Source organism: Penicillium nucicola (assembly GCF_028828085.1).
Source record: "Penicillium nucicola strain IBT 29836 chromosome Unknown utg000010l, whole genome shotgun sequence".
Lineage (NCBI taxonomy): Eukaryota > Fungi > Ascomycota > Eurotiomycetes > Eurotiales > Aspergillaceae > Penicillium > Penicillium nucicola.
The window spans coordinates 704,144-717,072 of NW_026643134.1; the positions used below are offsets into that span (position 1 = coordinate 704,144).

A 12,929-nucleotide genomic window follows, 5' to 3' on the forward strand; every position below is an offset into this window, starting at 1 on the left:
CAACCCGAATCACTTAAACATTTTTCATTTGTGTAGTGGTGCAATTGAGCCCATAAGTTGAGGATATTCAACTCCGTAATTTCGTAATTTTCTAGACTTATCATGCATATTGAGAATACCATCAGGGTCCCCTTTACAGTGCAAGTTATAGCGGGTTGAACTGTTGAACTACAGAAGTATAGCGGAACGGATGTGCCGACCCAACTGTTCTTATCTGCCGACGCTCGGGCCACGGCTCCCCCACGCCCGGTTCTTCAACTCTCCTTTGATCTGAACGTTTCACCTTCACTCTCTTCAATGGGCCAATGACTCTCCTTGCTGCGAGGCGAATAGGCCGAGTCTGGACCTCGGCCGACCGTTACAGTATGTGTCAATCACAGATCTCTCCAACACATAGCTAATCGCAACAGGCTCCGCTCTTCTTCGAGCTCGATACTACAGTTCCAACTTTGCGTCACCCAATGACCACCCAACGGCCAAGAAGCAGCCACAGTTCCACGATTACTTCGTGACACATCTGCCCTCATCCTCCCTCCATCCAGATCCCCGCGGTCCATCCGCCCCGTTCCATAAGCTCCCTCGTTCCGCCTCCGTACCGCATACCGGAGATACGTCGCAGTCGCCGGCTAGCGCTTCGGCTTCGTACCAGGCATTAATAGACCGTGAGACAACCGTTGTACGGATTCCGCTTCGGAGCGCGAAGCACCATTTCGGCGCCGTCACGGCCCGTGGCACCCGCCCGGCCAATGAAGACACATACCAAGCTGGTGTCATTGACATCCCGGCATTTGCCAAGCGGCCCCCGACGTCGCTGACTATCAAGAGACGGGGCAACGGAGAACCTCTACCTACACCGCGCGAGTCGCGGGCAGCGGAGACGGCCAGCGGTGATCCGCAAGTGTTCTATTTCGGTGTCTTCGACGGCCATGGCGGAGTTGATTGCAGTGCCTTCTTGAGGGACTACCTGCACGAATATATCCAACATGCGGCGGTCGATATAGATCTCAAGTCGAGTCTCCGGCGCGGTGCGGAAATTCCACCGTCCAACAGTGAGCTCCCTGTCTTGCAGGAAGGCAACCGGAACAAGATTGGCGACTTGGAGAAGAACCTTGTACAGGACTGGAGACGCATAGTGGGTGGTTATTTCAAACGATTCAAGCCGCCACATTTTGCCTATCACGGCCTCGAGTCTGAAGACCCCAGCATCCTAGACCACATTTCTATCGAGGAAGTCATGGAATACGCCTTCCTCCGTGCAGACCTCGACTTTCTCAAAGCGCAAGCAGCGAAACGAGACAATGATCTCGTTCAGGCCGAGAGGCCTCTGAATGACGATGAAATATTCCACCGACCCAGCATGACTCGCTCTCCCAAAATCGGCGGACCCAGCCGATTCAAGGGCGGCAGCACAGGTAGCATCGCGCTGATCTCAACACCCACTCCCACTCCGTTCTGGCACCCCATCGGTCCATCGAGTCTATTAGTAGCCCACGTTGGGGACACCCGCATGCTCCTCTGCTCAACGACAACAGGCGAAGCGATCCCGCTCACATCCAACCACCACCCCTCTTCCCCAATCGAAGCAAGCCGACTTCGCCGCTACGCAGCAACCTTCGTCACGGACTCCTTCGGCGAAGAGCGCATGAGCGGGCTAGCCAACACGCGCTCTTTCGGCGACATGCAATCCAAGCGCATCGGCGTCTCCGCCGAGCCAGAACTCAAACGCATTGAAATGGGGCCCGCAGAGTTCTCGTTCTTAGTTATGGTTTCCGATGGCATCAGCGGAACCCTCCTTGATCAGGAGATTGTAGATATCGTCAAGGAATCCCGGACGCCTGAGCAGGGCGCGCGCGATGTGGTCAATTTCTCCACTGAGGTTACAAGGGAGGGTGACAATGCTACTTGTCTTGTTATTCGTCTTGGTGGCTGGGAGAGACGACTTGAAGGTGGTGTTGGAAGCTTGGGGACTAAAGAGTCTCGTGAGTGGCGTCGGCAGGATGCTACTGATCCGCGCAGGTCACGGACGTGATGCCTCTTCTGAGCATTTATTCTGTATATATCTTTTGTTCTTTGGTCTGCCGGGCCATCGCATATAATTGTTGGTGTTCTATAGGTTGAGATTTTGATTTGCATCCGGGTGAATATATGAGGTTGCGGCCTGAGGCTGTGTCATATTTACAAGGGTTTTGATAGTAACTTATGAGCTCCAGGGCGATAGAGCTGACTAACTACAGCCAACAGCCCTGCAGCCCTGGAGGTCCCAATAACGAAGTCAAGATAAGAAAAAGCTCGACTCTTGTCCACATTGTCCCCATTTTCCAACATTTTGCCCTGTTTCATATTGAAGATCCTACAGTGGGTTCCCGGGAAGCTTCCAAGGATCCGAGTAATCCGCTGTGGACATTCCACTCTCCTGATCTTCCCACCTTCATCCCTTGTCCTTCATTTTCTTTGCGTGTCAACTTATCTGAGTACCCTCCTTTCACCTCCATCCTATCCTTATCCCACTTGGGAACTTCATATTATTACCGATTTTGAAGCTTAACGGTATGTCGATTTCCGAATTCCGTTCTGTTGCCTGGTCTTGGCTGCATCAAGCTGACAGTCATGATATCTAGCTATCAAGAATCGCGATCGTCCTGTTTCGAAATCCGAACCCCCCCCCCCCCCCAAATTTCAACTCTCTGATCTTCCAATCCCCAAATCCCCACCACACATTCACGATGAGCGCACGAACACGACGACAAAAGGCCGCTCTCGCCGCAGAGGAGAGCGAAGACTCCCCCGCTGGAAATGGCTCGGTGTCAACACCCTCCAAACGCACACCATCGAAGAAGAGATCCAAGTCCGCTGTGCGGGAGGGGGAGCCCAAGGAGAACGTCTTCTTGTTTGCCCCCAACATCATCGGTAGGATACGTTTCGCGCTCTGCGATCATCTTCAGTATCTGACTTGCTCCCAGGGTACTCCCGAGTTGTCCTGACATTCGCCTCCCTATATTACATGCCCCTCCACCCCCGGACATGTTCATTCCTCTACACCGTGTCGTGCCTCCTCGACGCGTTGGATGGCTACGCAGCACGTTATTTCAACCAATCTACTACCTTCGGTGCAGTATTGGACATGGTGACTGACCGCTGCACGACCGCTTGTTTGTTGGTCTTCCTGAGCTCTGCCTGGCCGCGCTGGGCAATCGTCTTCCAGGCCTTGATCTGCCTCGATATGGCCAGTCACTACATGCACATGTACGCGACGCTCAGCATGGGTGGATCCGATCAGAGCCATAAGAAGGTCGATTCGAGCCGTAGCTGGATCCTCTACCAGTACTACACCAGCAAGGTAAATCGTCACGACAGGGTGTGTTTAGTCGCCAAGCTAATTCGCTCTCTCACTTAGACCGTCTTGTTCATCTGCTGTGCTCTTAACGAGGCTTTCTTCATTGGCCTCTACCTGCTCTCCTTTTCTTCGCCTATTCTGTCTCCTTCGCTGTTGCAACCGGTCCCTGACGCGCAGGCTTCCTCTGCTCAGCCCGGAAACCCCGCCCACCCCGAGCCCGCCAGTCTGTTTGCCAGCCCCTGGAGTGCTGGTGCCCTTGAGATGGCTCGTGCCAACAAGCTTGAGAGCACCTGGCCATGGATCATCACTGGCATCTCCCTCCCCGTGATGGCATTTAAGCAGTTCGTGAACGTGGTGCAGATGGTCAATGCCGCACGCTGGATGGCCGAAGGTGACCTCAAGGCCCGCCGGGCCAACCGCAAGAAATGAAGGACTCAAATTTGAGATCGGATGCTACCAGCATGGTCGCTAGCTCACTTGCTGATCCAAGTATCTAGCTGATATCTCATATCGCACACCTTATTCATCCCCTTTCCCTCTTCTTGTCATGCATGTCTTGGAGCTACGGTCTGTTTTCAAGGATGAGAAAGTGGGCAGCAGTCAGTGCTGTCCCGTTCCCTTCCTCCTTTGAGCGATGGTTGGACTGGTAGCTGGATTCTATTCATGAGTTGTTTTTGACCACTGCTTGTTTTGGGGTCCCAGACATAGTCCACTTTCCGAGACTTTGTACAGTACACACGCGGGTTGTGTTTTTACTGCCCCATTCTTTTTCCCCTTCTTTTTGCCCTCTTTTTCACTCTCCATGTTTCCTCATTTTCTTTCCCTGGGCTTTGTATCAGGCCTAGGGGTCTTTTTTCGATCTCGTTTCTTCTAGTCATTCTTAATGCCATTATACATCATTTAATGCTTTTTTGTGCATTCAAAACTAGTCTTTGTTAATGGAGGTAGTTCTCGGAAGGAGAGATCCGACTACGGCCAATTGAGTATTGGAGATCTTCTTAAGCTTGATGAAGCTTGTTGCAATGGATATGTCTGATTCAAATGCCTCCAACTGAGAGCGTGTATTGGCTGGTACTAGCCTGCTGACAATTTCCAGAATACTCATCCAAGCAACCCCAGTAATCAAGCAGCATCAGTCATGAGGTTTTATAGAGCGAAGATGCACCGGGAATAAGCGACGCGTTTATGTCATCGCCGATTTCGGAGATGGCGGGGTCGAAATCACCCGGCGCCGATTTTATATAAGGAAAGCTCCCCTGAACACCAATCGAGTCATTTTCATTTCAATTCTCTGCTCAGCTATGTCTTCCTTCAACGTCGTTGTCTTTGGTGGTGACCACTGTGGTCCTGAGGTATGTGGGAGAAGACCAATGAGCACAGCATCTACTGACATTCGACACAGGTTACTGCCGAGGCTGTCAAGGTAAATTTAACGACAATGCGATCTTGCAGAGACATGCAGAGAGATGCAAATTATCAATGCAGATACAGGGGCTGGTGCTAATTGTTTGGCTGTAGATCCTCCGTGTGATCGAGAAGAACCGTGATGTCACCTTCAACCTGCAGGACCACCTGCTCGGTGGTGTACGTATACACATAACTTGTTCCGAAGTCAGGCTCAATGACTGACAATTGCAGGCTTCCATCGATGCTACTGGCTCCCCTCTGACCGATGAGGCCCTCACCGCTGCTAAGAATGCCGACGCCGTTCTCCTCGGTGCCATTGGTGGTCCCGTACGTCAATTTGCCAACCCCCAAATCTCAATCCCAAGGAAACAAAGCAACTAACACACACACAAAGAAATGGGGCACCGGCGCCGTTCGCCCAGAGCAAGGAATCCTCAAGCTCCGCAAAGAAATGGCCACCTTCGGCAACCTGCGCCCCTGCAACTTCGCTGCGCCCTCTCTCGTCGATAGCTCCCCGCTCAAGGCCGAAGTCTGCCGCGGCGTGGACTTCAACATCATCCGCGAACTGACCGGCGGTATCTACTTCGGTGACCGCAAGGAAGACGATGGCAGCGGCTACGCAATGGACACAGAGCCCTACTCCCGCCACGAGATCGAGCGCATCATTCGTCTGGCCGCCAACCTCGCTTTGCAGCACAACCCCCCTCTGCCCGTCTGGTCTCTGGACAAGGCTAACGTCCTTGCTACTTCCCGTCTGTGGCGTAAGGTCGCTACTGAGATCATGGCCAAGGAGTTCCCTCAGGTTTCTCTTGGTCATCATCTTGTTGACTCTGCTGCTATGCTTATGATTAAGGACCCCCGTAAGCTCAACGGTATCGTTGTTACTAGTAACTTGTTCGGTGATATCATCTCCGATGAGGCTAGTGTTATCCCTGGCTCGCTTGGCTTGCTGCCTTCGGCTAGTTTGAGCGGTATTCCCGATGGCAAGTCTCGCATTAACGGTATCTACGAGCCTATCCACGGTATGTTCTTGTTCCTCTTCTTTCTGTCATATTCCATTTCTTCCTGGGCAAGTTGTTAATTTGATATTCAGGTTCCGCTCCCGATATCGCCGGCCAGGGTATTGTTAACCCCGTGGCTGCCATCCTGTCCGTTGCCATGATGATGCAGTACTCTTTCAACATGTTCGACGAGGCTCGCATCATCGAAAAGGCCGTCAGCAATGTTATCGAGGCTGGTGTCCGCACTGGCGACATTGGCGGCAAGGCCAAGACCACCGAGGTTGGTGACGCTGTCGCTGCCGAGCTGGAGAAGCTGCTCAAGTAAATATGGAGCAAGAGCTTCTATGTTTCTATATGAGATACGACTAGCATAAAAAAAACAACCAAAAATTGAATACCCGTTTAAGATGCAACCTGTTTATTCCCCTGGAACCGCCTTAATGATATGATATCTCCACGAGCACTGGGTATCTTGAACCTGGACACGAATAAACTCCTATATGAACCCCCATTTTGGCATTTGAACCCAATAAACCCATCCAGCGTGTTTCTCTTTCTCTTGCTCGGAATGCATTTCATCGAATCACCGGCTCACCCATCCAATCCGGCTCATCAAGCCCAGAAGCCGCTGTCAACTTCTCCGTATCAACACCATCACTCACCCGCCCACGCAGATCATGCGAAGTGCGCGAAACTCTCCTAGGCCTAACATCCGCCGAAGCAGAGGGCCCAGCACCAACCCTGCGCCGACTCTCATCAGCCGCGAAGACCTGAAACCCACGCACATGCGTATCCTTTCCATTCTGATGGTTTTCCATAATCCGCATCTGAATCACCATAGCCTTGAGCACATTTCCAGAATAAGGATCGTGCTCGTCATCCTGGCTGTCCACCACCACCTCCTCCTCCTCGTAGACCGGATCGCACTCTTCATCGTGCTCGTGTTCAGGATCTGGATCATCACAGTTCCGATACACAGTCCGCCGTCTCTGTCGCACACTAGTCGACCGGCGTCTCCTGTTCCCCGTGTTATTCTGTACCCAGCCGCCGTTCCGTCCGCCGACGCCTTCTAGTGGGACATTGACCCATCCGCATGGCCCGTCGCCTTCCCAAGTTGCGAACTCGACTAGGTCATTGCCGCCCATTCCAGCCGCGAAGATCATTTTGGTTGGCGTGTAGCTTTCGTCGAGTTCGAAATCCAGGTAGACGCGGATCCGCACAACGGCGACTAGTTTGAAGAAATGAAGCGTCAAGGTGTGTGGTTGTGGACCGTCTGATTGCCAGTATTGGGAGGGCGAGGTGTTGCGGAGGGCTGCGACACCGCAACCTGGCTTGGAGGTTGAGACGGTCCAGGAAGCGAGAGAGGAGATCTCGCGCAGGTTCGGGGGGAGAGGAGAAGGTGATTTTTCTGTAGGTCAGTGTGTTAGAGTCGGAATGCGTAAGGCTAGACGCTGCCAGCGAAGAGTAGAAGGGGGCGAGTTGTCGTACCTCGGTCTTGCATTTCCTCGTCCGGGTCATCTTCTCCATATTGATCCTGGACCACATCTTCGGTCTCTTCGAGTTCCTCGCCATCAATGTCGGAGTCGTCGTATTGATCTTCATGGCCATCTTCCACCTCGAAGGAATCGTCATCATCGAGCGGTTCGTCATCGCCTAGCTCCCGCATGCCCATCCCGCGCGGATCATAGTCATCGTCGAATTGGTCGTCCATTGTCTCTGTTTCTGGTGGTGGCGCCAAGCCTGTGCGACCGAATATTGAAAAGGGATTTCTTTCTCCGAGGTGGCCCGCCTGCGCGAGTGCGTCTGGTGTGATCACATTTGGACCTGTTGATGGGGGGAGTTGGTGGGTTGGATTGGAGGGCGTGTGTCGGGCTGGCGGGGTGTGGAATTGGGCGCGCAGATCCCCGTGTGTTGGATCTTGGTTGGGGAGCTCGCGGGGGTTTGGTTGGCGGCGTAGGTGAGGCATTGTTGTGGTTGTTCGGGGAGTTTTGGGTGTTTACGCGCAGAAGCTTGCATTTCCTGTTGCGGTTAGCGTCTTAGCTATGTGATGGCATGTTGGGGATATTTTTCCTTTCTATGTGATTGAATTGGATATATTGATTTTTCTCTATAGGGGAATTTAAATATGTTATTTGACACTACAGTACTTGGGCATTCCACCAACTATGGCATTATTAGACTGGAGAGTGCGGTTTTGTGGTAGATGAGGCCAAACTACAGATCTATATCGGCGACATTGACGATCCCTTGCCCTACCCCGGATGTGCAACATCATCACCTGAATATGTACTAAGCTAGATATCCTTGGTGATCATGTAATGTCCCCTTCTGCTTTATTCTTGTTTATCCTGGAAGCAAGGCGGAGCGAGTCACGTTACACCGTAGCTATGGAATCCATTCTAGATGTGAACCTGGAGTTTTCTTTTGAACAGATCTTACACTCACCCAATCCTACATAGGACCTTGCCATGGACGGGAACAGCGACAAACTATCAAATACTCCGATACAATCATGAATGGAAGGCACCCTAGGCGCTATTCAGACACTTCACCACTACAATAAGCACGAAGCGCTTGTGCGACCAGACATGATAAAAATGGAAGTTGAATCAAAAGTTTTCAGATAATTTGGTATTAGCATAACTTGTGTATCCACAAGTTTCCCGATCCATTCCAACGCCGCTCAATCAGTCCAACAGGGTATGTGGTTTGTAGAAAAGCGAGGCGCTTAGCAGCAGCACTCGCAGCACTCGAAGCAGGCGAGACCGGCGCAACTGGATGATTGTCAGCAGGTGTATTTGCATATTCCAGTCCGAGGCAGTACTCACACTCCACAGCAGATATCACCACCCTCACCACCGCCGCGCAGCTCCATCTTCATGGACTCAGGGTTCTATCACGAGAGATTCTGGTCAGCTTCTGCTTTGTGTAACTGTTTTAAGAGAGAAGGGGAGGCCTTACGGGCTGCTGAGAAACAACCTGGTTGGCAGCCATCTCCTCGGTGTTGGAGGGCTGGCGCATGGTCATGGTGGCCGCATCCCAGGTAGCCTCCTGGGTAGGCTTGGACTCGGAAGACTTGAACCAGCCGAACATTGTGGATATTGAAAGGATCTTGGTAAAGAGGTAATAGGGGCGATGGAAGTTGTAGAAGAGTGCAGGGCTGAAAAAGAGGGGGACGGCACAGATAAAGGTCAGGGAAATGGGTCAGCCTCAGCTAGTGCCTTTCTCATTTGCTAATTTGGGCAGTCTCTGCCAGTCTTACACCTTTCCAGACACACGGATGGGTCTCAGGAACCGATAGGCCATTGAAATGACCCCAGGCAGCCGGATTATGCGGTGGGGCGTCACAAAGGCCGCTGATGTGGCTTCAGCTATTTTCAATGTCGCCCAGACCCTTGAATTAAAGGGTCAGGGAGGTTCTTCCATGAAACATGACATCAGTGGCTCATTCTGGCCAATCTGCCTATTCTGCCCCTTCTGCTTAGTATGTGCTAAGTGTGTTCAGGCGTGAGTGGGCACGGTAGTTCCACCTCGGAAAAGTATTTAGTGCCAACGGTTGAAAGTACGCAGTGCCAAGCTTTGACCAAGCTTTGGACAAACTTGGCATCTTCTTTTCAGCCTTATTGCTGTTCGACGTCATTCTCGTGGCTATTCTTGGAAATGACAATTGGTATTCACGAGCTGAAGCCACAGGCTGATCAGATTCCTACCTTGCAAAAAAAGCCCCCGTACCCAGTACATCCGCTGATCATACTTGAAAATGGACGAAAAGAGGCAAAACGAGGTGAGAATGAAGAGGACTTGAGTAATAACGTTATGTCTGATCCTACATGATGGGTTTGTAGTGATCATCAAATATAGAAGAAATGTGGCTATGCAAATCCTCATCGCCTACTATGTACCCTCGTCGTGCTATAGATACGCCATACCTTAGGGTAGGTTTGTATTTTAGGTAATCAACGGTATTTGAATCAAGATAGAAAACAAGATCCTTGTTTGCTGTTTCAAAGATGTAAATGATCTTTCGTTTCCCCTAATTATAGTTGATACTTGTGAAGTGCCTCGAAGCTCTTAGATTGGACCACTTTGAGCAAGGATTTAGAAGTGCTCGTCAGTTTGCTGGGATTGAGTGGAGTTTTCCCGGAACTTTCTTTCGCACCGAATACAACAGGCAGCCTCCAAAGGGTTTCCCATGTCTTACGTAAAATGGTAGCCTAGTAAGTCGGCGACAGCAGCGCAGGTTCGCCTTTGGAAGATCTTTGGGGTGACCAACTCATCTAGCGAATCTGTTTGAACTGAACTCTTCAGATCGTCGGGGTCGTCAACTTGACAGTACAACCGACCTGCCATATAACTTATGTATCATTTTCCGTGTCTTATAAACTGATCGGTTTCCGGCACAGAATACGGGGTAGTGGGTGCTATAGAGTTGATAAGTCCACCTAATCCGCCTTGCATTTATGGTACTGCGCTCTTCTAATCAAAAAGGTACATCCTTTTCTTGGAGACCTATTCTGATTTCTCTTGTCGTGTCCCGCATCTCCATTGCACAAGAGCACTGCTGGCGAACTGCTACTATAGTAAAGGGGGCCTGTCTTCAATTCCAATTGGCCCAAAGCTCTGAGATGAGACCCACCTAGCGGCACGGGAACCGATCTGCTGAACCAACGCCCTTAGTATTGCTCGTTCTATCCTTTAAAGCGCCACAGAGCAGCAGAGGTAGATTGTCATTTGAACCGAGCTGCGTGACAACACTCGTGTTTAAGCCCTACCTGACTACTGTTGTTCCTGGTGGTCGCCATATCAGCTCGTAATTCAGGGGACACGCAACTCGAAGGGTACAATGTTCAGCACAATGCCTAAAGCTGCACGCTTACAGGCTCTGTTACGACAGTGTTCTGGCAGTCATTTGCCGAGACAGAGGCAACTTAGAGCCTTGTCAAGAGCTTACTCCAGCGAGTCAGCCAAGTCGACGAGATCAGTGTTCCCCCTCCTGGGGCTAACGGCTGTTCTTTCTATGGTGGCTGGATATGGCCTTGCTATACAGTCATCTGTCTCTCCACTATCCGATGGTCTCAGGCCTGCCCAGTACCCCCAGAAGGCGGTCATGCTATCAGTAAGTCTAGCTTACAAACGAACCGCTTCGTAGGCCCCTTGCTGACTGCGAAGATATTTAGGCCGCAAATGAAATTGCAGACATACTAGGAGAGGACTCAGTGAGCTATGATAATGAGGACATCGAGATACACGGCTTTTCAGACTGGGCTTGCACAAACTCAGCGGGACGAGCGGTGGCCATTGTCTATCCTAGGTCTACCGAAGACGTGTCCAAAATTGCGACTATCTGCAACAAGCACAGTGTTCCAGTGGGTTAGTTATCCGATTATGTTTTGAATCAGCAAAGACCAATCTGACTCATTGAAGTGGCTTTCGGTGCTGGGTCATCTATCGAAGGCAGCTTCTCATCACCACACAGTGGAATTGTGGTAGACTTCACACACATGAACAATATCATTGCGACTCATCCAGATGACATGGATGTAGTCGTGCAGCCTGGAGTCAATTGGGTTGACTTGAATCAAAGCCTACAAGCTGAGGGCCTTTTTCTCCCACTGGATCCCTCCCCGACCGCCACAATCGGCGGAATGGTTTCCACCAACTGCAGTGGCACCAATGCGTTCCGCTATGGTACCATGAAGGACTGGGTTCTTAACGTGACCGTCGTACTTGCTGACGGCAAAATCATTAAAACGAGGAGAAGGCCCCGGAAGACGTCCGCTGGGTATAATTTAACCTCACTCTTTGTTGGCGCCGAGGGAACGCTTGGAATTATCACCGAGATTACCTTGAAGCTGGCCGTGGTACCCAAAGAGACTGGTGTTGCTGTCGTATCATTTCCCACCATCAAGGACGCAGCATCTGCAGCGACCAAGGTGATCCGCTCTGGTCTGCAGCTGGCCGCGCTGGAGCTGATGGATGATGTTCAGATGCAAGTCGTCAACCGACATGGGAGCGAGTCGGTGCGAATGAAGAACTTGGACGAGCTGCCCACACTCTTCCTAAAGTTCTCAGGCCCTACGCAGCAGGGTGTTCAGGCGGATATCTCTCAGCTTGAGAGCTTGATCAAGACTTGCAACCCGGGGAAATCCTATTTCGCGAGAAGCAAGCGGGAGGAGACAGACCTATGGGCAGCAAGAAAGGAAGCACTTTGGACAATGACGTCTATCAAGCCGGAAGGTCATGGACTTTGGTCCACTGATGTGGCTGTTCCCATTTCTCGCCTGGCAGAAATTATCGAGCTCTCCAAAAAGGATGCAGAGAGCCTTGGGGTCTTTGCCAGTATTGTCGGGCATGTTGGCGACGGTAATTTCCACGAGGCGATGATGTATGATCCTCAGAATGTGGCACAGAAGGCTGCAGTGAAAGATGCGGCGTACAAAATGGTGCGCCGAGCTTTAGAGATGGATGGCACGGTCTCTGGAGAGCATGCTATTGGGATGGGGAAGATGGTGGGTTGATTATCGTCTGCTAGAAGATAGAGGCTAATCCGGTACACAGGCTTACTTGGTTGAAGAGTTGGGGGGCGACACGATCGAGGTAATGAAGCAGCTGAAACAAGCACTGGATCCAAAGTGAGCAACGGAGCATTTTCTTTCACATGTGCACATACTGACATCTCATAGATGGATCTTGAATCCAGGCAAAGTATTTGCTCTTCCAGACGGCTCTAAAGCTATTCCGGCCAATCAATTGGAATAGTCAGCCTCGATCAGTTTTCTTTCTCTCTTGTTGTCTCTTTCCTTTTAGCGTGGCTTAGTTTACCATTGGTCGGCATTGACCCACGCAAAGCGCTACAGCGGGGATTATGATCTAATCACAGTGATGTTGAGTATCAAACCTCTCTATGTGTTTCACCTAGTCAATAATTTGACGCTTGATTGCTGTTTGAGGTTGGCCTCCTTTTTTCTACCTCCTTTTACCCATGTTGGGGCTCTGGATATATTAATCAGATCGTATGAAGGTCTGCCTGTCAAGTTTCTTAGATTCTCTGTTATTGGAAGACGATTTCTTACCTGCAATGGAGCTTTGAACGAGTCTAAAACGTTACTTCCTATTGTTGATGGTCTCTGCATGCTCTTGAACAGTATCAGTGCAGTTTACTATAAGTCTATATAGTGAAGTGGGGA

The 12,929-nt window shown here is 50.9% G+C and overlaps 7 protein-coding genes across 7 annotated transcripts; 5 read left to right on the forward strand and 2 right to left on the reverse strand.

Annotated features, from left to right (window-relative positions):
• Positions 1 to 305: 305 nt before the first annotated feature.
• Positions 306 to 2,029, forward strand: ptcA (type 2C protein phosphatase PTC6; the record flags this gene model as incomplete). The annotated part of the gene is made up of 2 exons (XM_057131175.1): positions 306 to 363; positions 411 to 2,029. 2 exons carry the CDS (start codon positions 306 to 308, stop codon positions 2,027 to 2,029), a joined length of 1,677 nt encoding a protein of 558 aa, XP_056979163.1.
• A 694-nt stretch (positions 2,030 to 2,723) lies between these two features.
• N7511_008799 (CDP-diacylglycerol--inositol 3-phosphatidyltransferase) lies at positions 2,724 to 3,763 on the forward strand (the record flags this gene model as incomplete). Its single annotated transcript, XM_057131176.1, has 3 exons — positions 2,724 to 2,907; positions 2,961 to 3,337; positions 3,395 to 3,763. 3 exons carry the CDS (start codon positions 2,724 to 2,726, stop codon positions 3,761 to 3,763), a joined length of 930 nt encoding a protein of 309 aa, XP_056979164.1.
• An 872-nt stretch (positions 3,764 to 4,635) lies between these two features.
• leu2A (3-isopropylmalate dehydrogenase LEU2) lies at positions 4,636 to 6,067 on the forward strand (the record flags this gene model as incomplete). The annotated part of the gene is made up of 6 exons (XM_057131177.1): positions 4,636 to 4,686; positions 4,737 to 4,757; positions 4,853 to 4,918; positions 4,973 to 5,068; positions 5,136 to 5,763; positions 5,835 to 6,067. The coding sequence occupies 6 exons, from the start codon at positions 4,636 to 4,638 to the stop codon at positions 6,065 to 6,067; spliced, it is 1,095 nt and encodes a 364-aa protein (XP_056979165.1).
• Positions 6,068 to 6,317: 250 nt separating this feature from the next.
• N7511_008801 (anaphase promoting complex subunit DOC1) lies at positions 6,318 to 7,708 on the reverse strand (the record flags this gene model as incomplete). Its single annotated transcript, XM_057131178.1, has 2 exons — positions 6,318 to 7,150; positions 7,231 to 7,708. The coding sequence occupies 2 exons, from the start codon at positions 7,706 to 7,708 to the stop codon at positions 6,318 to 6,320; spliced, it is 1,311 nt and encodes a 436-aa protein (XP_056979166.1).
• A 762-nt stretch (positions 7,709 to 8,470) lies between these two features.
• N7511_008802 (uncharacterized protein) lies at positions 8,471 to 8,835 on the reverse strand (the record flags this gene model as incomplete). The annotated part of the gene is made up of 3 exons (XM_057131179.1): positions 8,471 to 8,516; positions 8,571 to 8,635; positions 8,704 to 8,835. 3 exons carry the CDS (start codon positions 8,833 to 8,835, stop codon positions 8,471 to 8,473), a joined length of 243 nt encoding a protein of 80 aa, XP_056979167.1.
• A 217-nt stretch (positions 8,836 to 9,052) lies between these two features.
• N7511_008803 (uncharacterized protein) lies at positions 9,053 to 9,325 on the forward strand (the record flags this gene model as incomplete). The annotated part of the gene is made up of 2 exons (XM_057131180.1): positions 9,053 to 9,226; positions 9,290 to 9,325. 2 exons carry the CDS (start codon positions 9,053 to 9,055, stop codon positions 9,323 to 9,325), a joined length of 210 nt encoding a protein of 69 aa, XP_056979168.1.
• A 1,434-nt stretch (positions 9,326 to 10,759) lies between these two features.
• On the forward strand, positions 10,760 to 12,501 carry N7511_008804 (FAD-binding oxidoreductase; the record flags this gene model as incomplete). The annotated part of the gene is made up of 5 exons (XM_057131181.1): positions 10,760 to 10,858; positions 10,920 to 11,112; positions 11,167 to 12,251; positions 12,301 to 12,374; positions 12,426 to 12,501. The coding sequence occupies 5 exons, from the start codon at positions 10,760 to 10,762 to the stop codon at positions 12,499 to 12,501; spliced, it is 1,527 nt and encodes a 508-aa protein (XP_056979169.1).
• Between the last annotated feature and the right edge of the window lie 428 nt (positions 12,502 to 12,929).